This window comes from Carcharhinus amblyrhynchos, chromosome 12 (genome assembly GCF_965287045.1).
Source record: "Carcharhinus amblyrhynchos chromosome 12, sCarAmb.v2.hapA, whole genome shotgun sequence".
In the NCBI taxonomy this organism is placed as follows: domain Eukaryota; kingdom Metazoa; phylum Chordata; class Chondrichthyes; order Carcharhiniformes; family Carcharhinidae; genus Carcharhinus; species Carcharhinus amblyrhynchos.
In genome coordinates, this window is record NC_137335.1 from 3962481 (window position 1) to 3976853 (window position 14373).

Here is a 14373-nt window from a genome sequence, read left to right on the forward strand (position 1 = left end):
TCCTGCACAGCTGAAGAAATTTTTCCCTTTCGAGTATTTATTCAATTCACTTTTGAATGTTATTGAATCAGCTATCGCCACTCTCAGCAGTGCACTGCAGATAATTCATTTGTGTAAAATATATCGTGCATTACGTTGGCTACAGCTCAAGTGGAAAATCAAAATATTCTGTATTTTAATCTATTGTGTAGCTTAAACGCTAAATAAAATTTGTATCTGTAGTGATACTCGCTATAGACCCATTCGAGTGATTCAACTGGCTGTGTCCACTCCCAGACCCTCTAAAACGGGAATAAAAGGGAAAGAGTAAATAATATCTAATGCAGACATACAGTAAAAAAAATGGAGAGAACAATGGGAAGATAGGAAAATATGTATTTAAGACAAGTTAATAAAGATAAAAATCTTTGAGCAATATTAGCAAAACAAGATGTGTAGTCAGGAAGCATTTGCTCACAAGAACAGGTCTAGAACCTTCTGCCCCAAAAAGTTTTTGAGGCTAGATCAATTGAAAATATCAAAAAGCAAACTGACTATTAGACACAATCTGAAAAGAATATTAAACAAAGGCAGATAAATGGAGTTGAAAAACAGATCAGCTATGATCTAATTGAATGCAGAACAGGTTCAAGGGGTTGAGTGCATTAAATAACAAAAGTAGACCAAAGTGATGGTTTTACATTAAAGCCCAACATCATTCCAATAATAGCTGATTATCTGATGCATTGGGAATGCCTAACGATGGTTTTAAAATTTACTCTTGAGGAATTCTGCTACAAAATAATCCAGACTGTAGATTTTATAAAATTGTCATACAGTAAACTAGAAAATGGAAACTCAGCAAAATTTTACTCCCTGTTGAATTCAACTTTACAATACAAATGAAGTTAGTTCCAATTTTCCAAAGTATGCAATCCAAATGTCCACTAAGAACTCATACACCCACACAATCCAAACCTGAATCTAAAACTTCATTTTTAGTAATGCAGCTTTCATGACAAAGTATAGTGAGATATTGTCTAACCATTAAAGTAGATAGAGATTCATTAACAGACCAGAAATAAACCACCCATGTAATTTGCCAAGTGTTAAGCAAAACCCATGGGATTGTTTACATAACATTTTGTAACCATGGTTTTAATTTTTGTCCCTCTACTGGTGGGGTAATGACTAAGTGCATCTCTTCAGACTTGTGCACATTTCAAATCAAAGCTATAGACAAAATCTGTTACTGTAAAGAAAACTTGTAAACAAACAATTCTGGAACTGCAGAATGTAAGGCAAGCATATTAGAATATAACTGTTTTAATCTTCTCCTCATTTGAAAAATAGTTTAGGATCTAATTTCTCCTTCTTGTATACCTCTGCAATATCCTTTTTTTAAGAATACCTGAAGTTGAACAACCTAAATTAGGCAATTCCTCACCTCTCTTACTTCCCAGTATCTATAATCATGCTTGCAAGGATGTTTAAATTATTGCCCATGCACAATACGCATCCCCATCCAGTAAATATACATGCCTCATGAACTTACAGCCCACTAGTTTCAGATATTTGAATTTCAGAGGCCAAAAGGTTGAGGAAGTGCTGCTCTCAATGCTTTTGTCTCATTCAATAAATCCTAAATTGGAACACTGTTAGCATTAGCAGCTTGAGATACTAATGCTTACAGCTAATGGGAATGCTGACACACTTTGAATGCAGGTTCCATGGTATACACCCCAGAGGCCTATGAAGATATAAAGCTTGGAAACCCCTGCACTTCATCCTGGGCAGCTTCCTCATGTAATGCAGAGACAAGCATTCCATGTAAATCCTAGCAAAGACAATTCAAAATGCTTCGGTAAAATAATCCAGTATTCCATTGCCTTTTGATCAATTAGGTGCTGGTACAGCTGAAATTTATGGAAATGCATCACCTTAATAAAAGCTAAACTGCTGATAAATCTCACAAAAAGTTATGTCTAATATCAGTTGTACAGTGGACAGATTCTGACCCCTTTTCCCCTTGGAAGCATCCATTTAAGGATCTGAGAATTTAGCCAAAATTAAGCAATGGCCAAGGTTTAGATACAAGCTGGAATTGAAATCAGCTACAAAAATGCAGCTCATCGATAAAACTTTACATTGCTAGTTTCACAAAGCTTCAATACAGAACACCTTCACTCTCTGTAACCCAATTACAGTGGGGACTAAACCTTGGACATGAGGTTTTGCACTTGTACTCAACTTCCAGGTAACACTTTCCAGCTGCTGTCCAAGTTGCATATTAGTTTCCTTATACATATGTAGAATGGGCACTCACTTTCAATAAATTGGAAAGATCTACACAGGACAAATCACACTGTGCCAGCCAGCCAGCTTGATGTTCAAATCTAATCTCATTTCCCAAGTTCACTTATTACCAACTGTCTAATTCAGGTCCTCATGTAAGTGACTTGTGGCAAGGTTAATTCTGCCCCAAGGTGTCCAGTGAGAGTCAATCATAGATCACAGAATCTCTGCAGTATGCAGATAAACCCAAAGCTGGAATTGAATCTGGGTCTCTCGCACTGTGAGGCAGCAGTACTAACCACTGTGCCACCTATACAACAGATCATTTGTCATCCTTCACAAATTCATCTCCCAGCTCAGTCCTTTATCCTCACACTGGCAGGGATCAGACTTAAGTTTGGAGGAAAACTATCTGAAGGACGTCCATGGCCAGTTATAATCAAAATTGCACAAGTGATTCCATCCTGGAGGTGTTGGGTTCATATCAAATGCAGCCCATATTACTACTAGACTATTATCTGTTTGGACAGATATAACAGATTTAATAGGTCAGCGCAAATATTCTCTGAGTTTCATCATGGGTACAAGCATTATTTCATCAGGGCCAATGCTGGTCATCCTAGTCCATTAGACATCCTTCAGTGTGATTTGGACAAGTTGACTGACTGGGTGAATCAATGGCAGATGCTGTATAATTTGGATAAATATGAGATTATTCACTTTGATAGCAAATACAGGAAGGCAAATTACTATCTGGATGGCCATAAATTAGGACAGGGGAATGTGCAAGGAGACCTGGGTGTCCTTGTGCACCAGTCACTGAAGGTAAGCATGCAGGTGCAGCAGGATGTAAAAAGGCAAATTGTATGTTGGCCAGTATAATGAGAGGATTCGAGTTCTGGAGGGGAGATGTCTTGGTGCAATTATACAGGGCTTTTGTAAGGCTACACCTGGAACAACGTACGCAGTTTTGGTCTCCTTATCGGAGGAAAGATGTTCTTGCTGTAGAGAGAGTACAGAGGTGGTTTACCAGATTGATTCCTGGGGTGGTAGGATGAGGAGAGATGGAGTTGGTTAGGATTGTATTTTCTGGAATCCAGGCTAGATGTAAGAAGTTTGTTCCTGATGGTGGGGAGTGTCCAGAACCAGAGGTCACAGAGTGAGGATACAGGGTAGACTGTTTAGGACAGAGATGAGGAGAAGTGTTTTCACCTAGAGAGTAGTTAGCCAGTAGATTTCACTAGGAGTTGAGGTCAAAACATTGTATGTTTTCAAGAAGCAGTTAGATATAGCATGAGGTGAAGGGCATCAGAGGATTTTGGAGGGGGAGGAGGGGGGGGGGGGGGGGGGGGGGAGGAAATGAGATCAGACTGCTGAGTTGGATGATCAGCCACGATCATAGTGAATGATGGAGCAGGCTCCAAGGTCTGAATGGCCTCCTTCTGCTCCTATTTTCTATGTTTCTATGCTTCTCAGCATCAATCAGTGTTTGCATGTGATCCAACCACAAGATGTCAAGCATCAGTGGGTATGTTAGTTTTACTGTGCTCATTTTTGGATTCTAAGTAATACAGATCACAGTTATATTATTCTTTAAGGGTGAATTTTGTGCACTCTCAGCATATTTGGCAAGTCACTGCATTGAGTTTGGGCAACAAGAACTTTACCCAGCAACTGTGAATGGACAAATTTAGTTGACATGATATTTAAATTTTCTTACAAGCTGACTCAACTATGCTGATGAAAACAATGCACTTCTTGTGTCACGCACAACACTGAAGAAACTCCATTCAGTATCTATTCCATAATCTAACTTCAAATAAGTTAATTCTCCTTTGCCTTGCCTGCTTTCTTTCACTTGGAAGAAATATTAGCTGATTTTCTGTACCCTAAATTTCTGTAGCAACAGCTAGGAATTTCATTTTATTTTCTTTCATTTGTAGGCTTGCCCTGAAGAGGGCAATCTAATCACTTTTTTCTGAGATTCATTACTTGACCCAGATTGTTCAGGAACTCAAAAGATGAACACAAATGTCCAAACCTGTGGTTTTGATAACTGTAAGAGAATTAGGTCCTTCTCAAGCATCCAGACCCCTCATGACCTTTAGACCTCAATCAACTCTGCCCTCAGCCTCCTCTGTCCCAAGGAAAACAATCCAACCTATCCAATCTTTCCTCAGTAGCAATTTTTCAGTCCTGACAAATCCTTGTAGATCTCTTCTCCACTGCAATTATATTCTTTCTGTAATGTGGTGACCTGAATTGCATACAGTACTGAAGGTGTGGCCTAACTAATATTTTATATAGCTCCAGCATAACCACCCTGCTCTTATATTCTATGCCTCAGCCAATAAAAGGAAATTATTTCACATGGTTTTTTAAACTACCTTATCTACCTGTCCTGCTACCTTCAGGGCTGTGGTCATTCATTTCAATGCCATTTACTTCCTCTATAAGTCTCATTATCCTCCCATTTATTGTCTTTCTTTTCCTTGTTTGATCTCTCCAAATGAATCATCTCTCATTTCTCTGGGTTGAGTTCTATTTGCCACTTTTGTGCCCAGTCCATTGATATCTGCTTAAACTATACAGATTCCCTTCTCTGCATCAAACACACAGCTAATCTGTGTGTCAACTAAAAATCTCTTGACCATGCCCCTCTACGTTTAGGTCAAAATCATTGATATATACCATCAAAAGCAGATGGCCTAGCACTGAGCCTCCCATTCACAAAGCACCAATCATCAACCATTACCCTTTGTTTCCTGTCACTGTGCCAATTTACCCACGACTGAGGTTAGACTGATTGGCTTGTAATGACTTGGTCTAACCCTTGCTCCATTTTTAAATGGAAGGTAGAATGTTAGCAGACCCCCACCTTCAACATCGCACCCGCAGAGAGCAATTTACACATACGGTATATCAAGTGGATGCTAGATAAGGAGATGAGAGACTAAGGACTAAGGAAGAAAGCTCACATTTCAAGTTTCATTCTGTACAGAAGAATATCAGCCTCATTCTGTTGTTATCGCCATCATAGAAACCCTTAAGTTGGTCACGGTTCGCACCCACCCATCCCCTTGTGACATATTCATGAGGAACATCCTGATTTATCCTGGAACAGCTAGATGAAAGGAAAGGACTCAGATAAAGAAAAGAGGCAAAGTACTGCTTTTGACAATGGAACTGAATCTGGTGCATTGCAGACCAGTCTAATGCAAGGTGCACCCCAGTGTGCATCAACCCCACCCCATTTTTAAGTCACAAGGACTGAATCGCAATAACAGACAACAAACTGTCAATCTTCAAGGCGGATCTACGGAGTGATGGATAAAACAGAGTGAGGACAGAAATGCCGAGAAATCAGAAAAGCGGGTTAGGCGATTTTGGGCAAAGGCTGAGCCACTGCAGTGCATATTTGAGGGAAGGGAAGGGGAAATGTTAATTGTAAGGTGCATGGAAATACAGGGGAATAGTATTTGAGAAGAACTTTGAAGGAAGAGTGGAAAGGATAATAATGAGCAATGCTACATAGCACATTCTGAGAACTGATTTGTGCTACCTATGCAGTAATCTATTTCACTGTTTTGAGTTATAATAAATGCTGAATTAGACCCTTATTAATGAAATTTCATTAAGGTTATAATTAAGTTCTCATTTATCAAATCAGTGCAATCCACAAAAATTAAAATGCACAAGGGTGCAAAAGGATGCCAGAAACAGATTTGTTGTAACTGAATATATAGGAAGGAAAAAAGACAACCAGCTAACCCATTCAAGAGTATTTACCACCCTCCCAAAGTGTCAGCTTACACTCACACCTGGGAGCAAAATAAAGAGGAAAACCTCTGGGTAATTTCCTCACAACATTCCAGGATAATCTCACAAGCTTCAGGTAACTGCTCATAATGCACCAAGATACATGTATAAATAAATTATGAACAAACATTTACAAATAAACACAAAACTTATATTTTAAATAGGAGGAACTTACAGTGTGAGCACATTTCCAGGGGATAACTTGCTTCATTTCCCTGAAACAAAAGACAGATCATAATTAATACCAGAAATAAATACATACAAACAGCACATTTGTAAAAAAAAAGTTGAGGTTTTGTATAAATTTGCTTATCTGCCTTTCAAGTGACTTCATAGAAAACGTTGCTCATTATGGAAAACTTAAAGCATATCTCTTTTTTACACTAACTGCCACACTTGCTTTTCCCTAACACACAACTTCAGATACCTTTAATATTACAAGATAACAATCACCTTTAAGTAAACTATGCCACTGAATTTACAGCATATAATCTTTCCCAATCTCTTCAATTCTTCACATCACTTTGGTACATTTCAGAAAATTATGCAAATTGCATTTATATTAACACAGAAAAAAAATCTCAAAGTGTTTCACAAACATCTTTTTAAATGACAAACTGAATCAAAGAATTAGATATTAGCACAGAAGGAAGTAATTTTATGGAACATCCCAAAGGAAGAAAGAAGAGTTGGGGTATTAATGTGTGCAGCAGTGTTTGGTAAGACCCAATCTCGGAGCAAATTAGGGATACACAAGGCAGCAGAACTGGGGAGAACCCGGAGATCTTAGAGGGCTGTGGAAGATTACAAAGAAGGGGAGGGGCAAGGTTAAAGTAGAATTTAAAATTAAGGCACAGCCAAACCAGGGACAATGCAAGTTGGTGAGCACATGAAGATACGGGAGGGCAGCATTTGAAAAGCACTTTGAGGAGAAGTGGTAATGCTACATAGTATATTCTGAGAACTGTTCCAAGGCCTATTAAACAAAGTTATCTATTTCACTGGCTAAGCATGTTTATCAGTTCTTAGGTTTCACAAACTTGGTTTGAGTTGGGATTCAGGCAGCCAAGTCTTGGATGAGTTCAGATTAATGGAGAGATGAAGATAGGACGCTGACCAGTTCAGTTTCGGAATAGTCAAGTCTTGAACTAACAAAAGCACCACTGAGGGTTTCAGATGAGCTGAAGCATAGGAAGAGACGGGCCATCCAGCTCAACAGACCTATGTCAGTGTTTGTGTTCCACGCAAGCCATTGCGACCCCATTTAGGTTCTTATTTTCCTCTTACTAAAATTGATATTAAAATAAATGTGCCTTGTACACATTGATTCTACAAGTTTATTTAAAACAAATGCAATATTAATTACACCCCCAATTTGATGTCCACAAGTTTGACATTGTACTGCCTATGTCGTAGTTAAAATAATCTCTAAATGATGAAATGTAATTTCTATAGTAACGTAGCCTTAGTCATTCCTTATTACTATGCAATTCCCACTTAGTCCAAATTCACTGCATTCAATTCTTTAATAATTTTAAAAACTTGTTCTATCTTAAATTTCACTGCCTGACTTTGTAAGAGATCTAGGTTACTTACCTGTGCTGCAACCAATCTGCAAAGGGAACAAAACCAGACAATGCACGATATTTAGACAAATCATATCCTTATCTACAAACAACCTATAGTTAATACTCCTCTACAGAATCTCATTTTGCTTTTCATAATGCTATCTCAGTCTCATGTATAAGACATGAGGAATACCTTACACAGCAGAAGGTCACACGAAACTGAACTGCAGCAATGAGCAATTTCACCCGCAAACAGCACCAAGCAACTACACTTCAAAGAACCAGGAGAAAAGATTTTCTATGTGGAGAATAAAATTATTCTGAACAATCAGACTACAGCCAGCACAACACACTTGCAGGTGGAAGGCTGTATTTAACCTTAGCTGTTAGTCAGTGACAGAAGTATGAGTTCATTAAAATAAACCATGCTGTTCTTGGAAATTCCAAGGCCCACTAAAGCAAACATTTAATTACAATTCTGAATGTAGCATCGTTCACAACTGTTATCAAAAGCACAGTATGTACCATTTGTGCCATGGCAATCCTATGTCAACCAAATGCTTTACATATAAATACTTACAATATAAATGCAGATAGTTTCTACTGATCAATAAAATATGCTTGCGCGGTGTACAACATAAGGCATTGGTGAGGTCGAATTTAGAGTATTGTGTACAGTTTTGGTCACCTATTCATAGGAAAGATGTAAATAAGATTGAAAGAGTGCAGAGAAGGCTCACGAGCATGTTGCTGGGACTTGAGAAGCTGAGTTACAGAGAGAGATTGAATAGGTTAGGACTTTATTCCCTGGAGCATAGAAGAACAAGGGGAGATTTGATAGAGGTGTATAAAATTTTGATGGGTATAGATAGAGTGAATGCAAGCAGGCTTTTTCCACTGAGGCTAGGGGAGAAAAAAAACCAGAGGGCATAGGTTAAGGGTGAAAGGAAAAAAGTTTAAAGGGAATATTAGAGGGGGGCTTCTTCACGTAGAGAGTGGTGGGAGTGTGGAATGAGCTGCTGGATAAAGAGGTAAGTGCTGGGTCACTTTTAAAGAAAAACTTGGACAGGTACATGGATGAGAGGGGTGTGGAGGGATATGGTCCAAGTGCATGTCAGTGGGACTAGGCAAAAAATGGTTCAGCACAGACAAGAAGGGCCAAAAGGCCTGTTTCTGAGCTGTAAATTTTCTATGGTTCTATTTTTCTGCGTGTTTGTAAAAAGTTAGTCTAAAAAAGCACGGAAACATTAAAATAGCTCTGCTATTGCCAAAATAGGACATGACCTATTGCACAGCTATTTATTATTCCGTTAAAGTCTATTAAAAGGTTACCGCTAACCAATTATCAGGATTATAAAATAATACAAGTGATTAAGGTTCCAGTATATATACAACTGAGATCAGAACATGGCAATGATAAGGAGGAAATTAAAAAGAAAGTTGAATAGTTGAGGCATATGAAGAATTGAGCCTATTAGTCAAAAATGCATGTGACAAAAACGCAAGCTCCCCTCACCATAGCGACACATTTCTGGAAAGATAGAGAGACCACAGAACTACATGCATGAATACTCAAAATTAGAAGAGAACCACAAGACTTGTGATGTTATTTAAACAACTTGTTATTTCTGACCCATATGATTGGCTGAAGCACAGGTCTTTCAAGTGGTTGTATTTCTATGGAATTTTGATTAACTGATGATAATGGTGACTCATGTTTAAACTGCCTAATTTAGTCATAAAGAAAAACTGACAATCTTTTCTCACAATTTATTTTATGTAGAATTTGTGAAACCGACAGAATCAATATATCAAATGTAGTCTTAGTTGACAATGTAAATTAGGGGCACAGGAGGATCACAAATAGGAAGAGAAATACAGAAATAAAAATTCAGCACAAAGAGAAGTGGGAGTAAACCCAACAATAGGGCTCAATTCCTCAAGATGTGTCAAAGTACTTTATAATCCTAATTTGATCACTTTTGAAGCAATCACAGTTACATACCCAAACACAACAAAATCCTAACACAAACGAACGAACGACCAGATCATTTGTTTTGATGGTGCTGGCTAAGGGAGGAGTGTGGAAAAATAAAGGTCTGTAGGAGAATGTGTTGCTCCTCTTCAAATAGTACGGTAGAACACTTTACATTCATCCAAATATTTACAACTCCAAGAGCGCAGTATTCGCTCAGTGCTGCACTGCTGATTTGGAGCAGGGTCATGTCTGACGAATTTATTGGCGTTCTATGAGGATGTGTCTAGGGCGGTGGATAGAGGAGAGCTGGTGGATGTGGTCTTTGATTTTCAGAAGGCGTTTGACAAGGTGCCTCACAAGAGGTTATTGCAGAAGGTCAGGGGGCATGGAGTTGGGGGTAGGGTGTTAGCGTGGATAGAGGATTGGCTGTCGAATAGGAGGCAGAGAGTGGGGGTCAACGGGTGCTATTCGGATTGGCGGTTGGTGACTAGTGAAGTGCCCCAGGGGTCAGTGCTGGGGCCTCAGCTATTTACCATTTATATAGATGATCTGGAGGAGGGAACCAAGTGTATGGTGTCGAAATTTGCTGATGACACCAAGATTGGTGGAACGGCAAATTGTGCGGAGGGTGTGGAGAGTCTGCAGAAGGATCTAGATAGGCTGGGCGAATGGGCCAGGAACTGGCAAATGGAATTTAATGTTGGCAAATGTGAGGTTGTCCACTTTGGTAGGAATAACGGTAGGAAGGGCTATTACTTACGTGGCGAAAAACAGCAGCATGCGAAGGTGCAGAGGGACCTCGGGGTCCTTGTGCATGAGTCGCAAAAACCCAGCCTGCAGGTGCAGCAGGTGGTCAGGAAGGCAAATGGGATGCTGGCCTTCATAGCAAGGGGGATTGAATATAAAAGTAGGGAGGTCTTGCTGCAGCTGTACAGGGCACTGGTGAGGCCGCAGCTGGAGTATTGTGTGCAGTTTTGGTCGCCGCACTTACACAAGGATATTTTGGCCTTGGAGGGAGTGCAAAGGAGTTTACTCGGCTGATTCCAGAGTTGAGGGGGTTGAACTATGAGGAGAGGCTGAATAAACTAGGCTTTTACTTGTTAGAGTTTAGAAGAATGAGGGGAGATCTCATTGAGACGTATAAGATGTTGAATGGGATGGATAGGATAGGATAGAGGTGGAGAGGCTCTTCCTGCTCAGAAAGGACAGTAGGACTAGAGGGCACAGCCTCAGGATAAAGGGGGGGGCGGTTTAGAATGGAGTTGAGGAGGAACTTCTTCACTCAAAGGGTGGTGAATCTCTGGAATTCTCTGCCCGTTGAAGTGGTGGAGGCTGCCTCGCTCAATATTTTTAAGACGCGGGTTGATAGGTTTTTGATAGGCAAGGGGATTAAGGGTTATGGGGAGAGGGCGGGAATGTGGAACTGAGCCACGACAGAACAGCCATGATCTTATTGAATGGCGGGGCAGGCTCGAGGGGCTAGATGGCCTACTCCTGCTCCTATTTCTTATGTTCTTATGTTCAGTATTTTGGCCTTGAGATGTATGCCACTACTGAACCAAGTTGACGTGTCCCAAGTTGCCTGTTGTTCCCGGTGACATGGTCTTTTGGTGGGAAAATTGGCAATAGTACAATTTCTAAATCACTTTAGAGATGAGCTTTCAGTCTGAATCATGCACCCGTACCACAGCATATTTAAGATCACACAGCAAGCAACTGAGCCTTCCAGGTAATTGTTCCAAAGATGTGCAGGCTAGGTTGACTGGCCATGCTAAACTAACCCTAGCGTCAGGGAAATTAGCAGGGTAAACATGAGGGGTTACGGAAATAAGGCCTGGGTGAGATTGTGATCAGTGCAGACTTAATGGGCTGAATGGCCTCCTTCTGCACTGTAGGGATTCTAATCATTCAGCTAAAAGACCAATAGTTCCCACAGTAACATAGGAAACTGATATTTAATGTGCTTACTGTTCAATTCATAGATTTTTCTCAAGACTGAATGCTAATTACCACATCAACGTAGCAAAGAACGAGAACTTCAACCAGAATGTATAAATGCATATGAGGTTATCGTTAGATAAATGAAACATTTTGGCGTTCAACTTAAAAGACACTTACAAGCACAAAGTAAACACTTATCAAAACTACATCTGGAGTGCAGCAACTTCTGGGTTTCCACATTATTCTGTACATGTGCAGAGTCCTAAAGTTATTGTCAGTTTCAATACAGCATTAGCAAAAAATTGATAATTTTGCTGATGACTGCAAAAGTTTGGCAATTTTTTTTTACACAAAAAATTTCAAAAAGCATACAGATTCCCTTTAAGTGACATTTATGCACCAATTTCATGAATTAGTGAAAAAATGCAGGAGTTACGAGAATACTGCAACTATGAGGAAATATTTGATGGGCTAGAGTCGGCTGCCTTGGAACAGTGCTGGCTGAGGGCTGATCTAATTGCGGTATAGACAGGAAAGAGCTGTTCCAGGTTTCATTACCAGCGAGCATACATTATGGGTGACTGGTAGAAGGATTTGAGGGGAATGAGAAAAAACCTTTTCACCTAGAGGGTGGTGGGAGTCTGGAACGCTCTGCCCAAATTGGTGGTGGAGGTTGAAATACTCAACTCATTAATAACTCAGATCTACACCTGAAGATCTGCAACTTTGTAAGGCAATGGGTCAAGTGCTGGAAATTGGGATCAAAATTAGCGCCTTTTTTCTCCCCTCTTCTTGGCCAGCGCAGACACGATGGGCTGAATAACTTCTTTTTGAGCTATAACTCTCCTATGGTTCTAGGGAAAGGTTGAGACAATGATATAATCATTAAAAAAAGTACAAATTTTCCACATCATTTAAAAAACAAGATTAGGTTTCAAAATTTGAAATAAGTGTTTCCATTTACTTAAAGAAGTGATCTTACACTAATTACATTTTTCATACAATCGAAGTGTCCAGAAAAATGAAATGAGGCCAAACCAATTCAAACCAGATTATAAAGTAAATTATGACTAATCCACTGCTTTAATTAAAAAAGCATACAAATAGATGTTTTAGCATTGACAGTTGAAGATAGCACCTGCAGATCAAAGCAAGGAGTTACACAGCTGTAGGATATAATGTAATTAATTTTAAACAGTTTAAAAGCTGTATTTAATTGGTCACAAATATTTAAATTCCACCACTATAACAAAATAATATCCAGAAAGGGCCCGACTGTTCCAGTTTGCAGCATTTGCCTGAAAAGTGTAATAATGCGACTCAATTGGGATTGCTTTTTTTGCACACTTCAAACGACTAGGCACAAAATTGATTGCCATTCTACATTCACTCAGTCTCACTTCCATATCAACTCTCCCAGACATGGTTCTGTGACACGAAACCTTGCCAATTTCAACGTCTACTTCCCTTCAATTCCTTTGATCTCAGTTGTAACTACCCATACCATTAGCCCTTTGGAAGAAACAAATGGCAGTTTCATCCATACATGCATTAAGTGCCAACTACCTGTCATCTGTCACAATAACATGACAGATATGGTTGCCTTTCAGTGTGAAGGTGCTCAAGTCTCCAACTCTGGCACAGTTCTCCCCCTGCAGATTTAGAACCTCAAGTCTGAGGGTCACATCAAATTCTACAGATGAGTGAAGCTGCAAGGCAGGCAATCTCAGGTTCCTGCTTTCTCCGACACCTGGCCCGACACCATTCATTCACATCTTGAACATAAAAACACAGGAGTTTATGGGTGTTCTTAATTTCAGGATCATTAAAAGTAGTTGCCTCAGTCAAATCTTCCCCATTACTGAACTACCTAACTCCACCCAACAATCTCTCACTTCTCTAATTTAACATCAAATTGTCCAAAATTAGCTGTTACACGAAATCCAACTCTCTCAATCCACACTGCATCTATCTCGCTCCATTTTTTTAAAAACTCCACCAGAATGGTACAATTTCTTCCTCCTTTAAATCCCCTCCTTAAAAAGACCACCCTCTGTCTCCACTCCCAAGCTAGTACAGTCTTCAAGTTACCATAATTTTCTACGGTCCTTGAATGAGTTATCTTTTCTGATGTACATACCCTTCTCTCCTTCTAAATCACCAAACCACAGTAGTCATTAGCGACATGATCTCAAACCTGAGAATAAGGTCATGCTTCACCAGGCAGCAGTGTTATCTGTGCTCCTACATACTACAGAGACTTGGACAACCTGCAGCAAACTCCTCAAAGTACAGCAGATCCTCCAAATCCAGTGGAGAGAGCTGGCCAACAGCAGCATTTTCTCCCAAGTCAACTTGCCCAGCATCGAGGCGTTAGTGCTTCAAAAACATCTCTGGTGGACAGGGATGTCATTCATATGCCAGACCCCAGACTCCCAAAGCAACGGTTCTACCCAGTACAACTAGGAAGCTTTATAGATGTCCTGAAAACAAGAGGTCAGACATCTCTGCAGCCCCCCTGGAAGTTCCTGGCTTGCGAACAACCAAAATTGAAAAAGCTCATTAGGGAGACACCAATCACATCAGGAGATTGTATCAGGAGTACACAGACACAAAATAGAGGCATCAGAGAGAGGACACAAACCTCCAATCTCCTATCTGACCCTTCAAACTCCACCTGTCCGACAGAATCTGCAGATCAGGCACTGGACTTATCAGCCATCTCTAAGCCCATCAAACCAGTGTGGAACAAATGGAAAGGTTTTAATTTGGAGAACATCCAAAATTAAAGAG

General features: G+C 39.9%; 1 protein-coding gene across 1 annotated transcript in view; it reads right to left on the reverse strand.

Moving 5' to 3' along the window:
- Nucleotides 1–14373, reverse strand: part of ppp3r1a (protein phosphatase 3, regulatory subunit B, alpha a) — a 54347-nt gene that overhangs the window by 30101 nt on the left and 9873 nt on the right. Inside the window, exon 2 of the mRNA XM_080199994.1 lies at nt 6269–6308. Coding sequence (XP_080056120.1) covers nt 6269–6308 — 40 coding nt within the window. The remainder of the gene's footprint in view (nt 1–6268; nt 6309–14373) is intronic.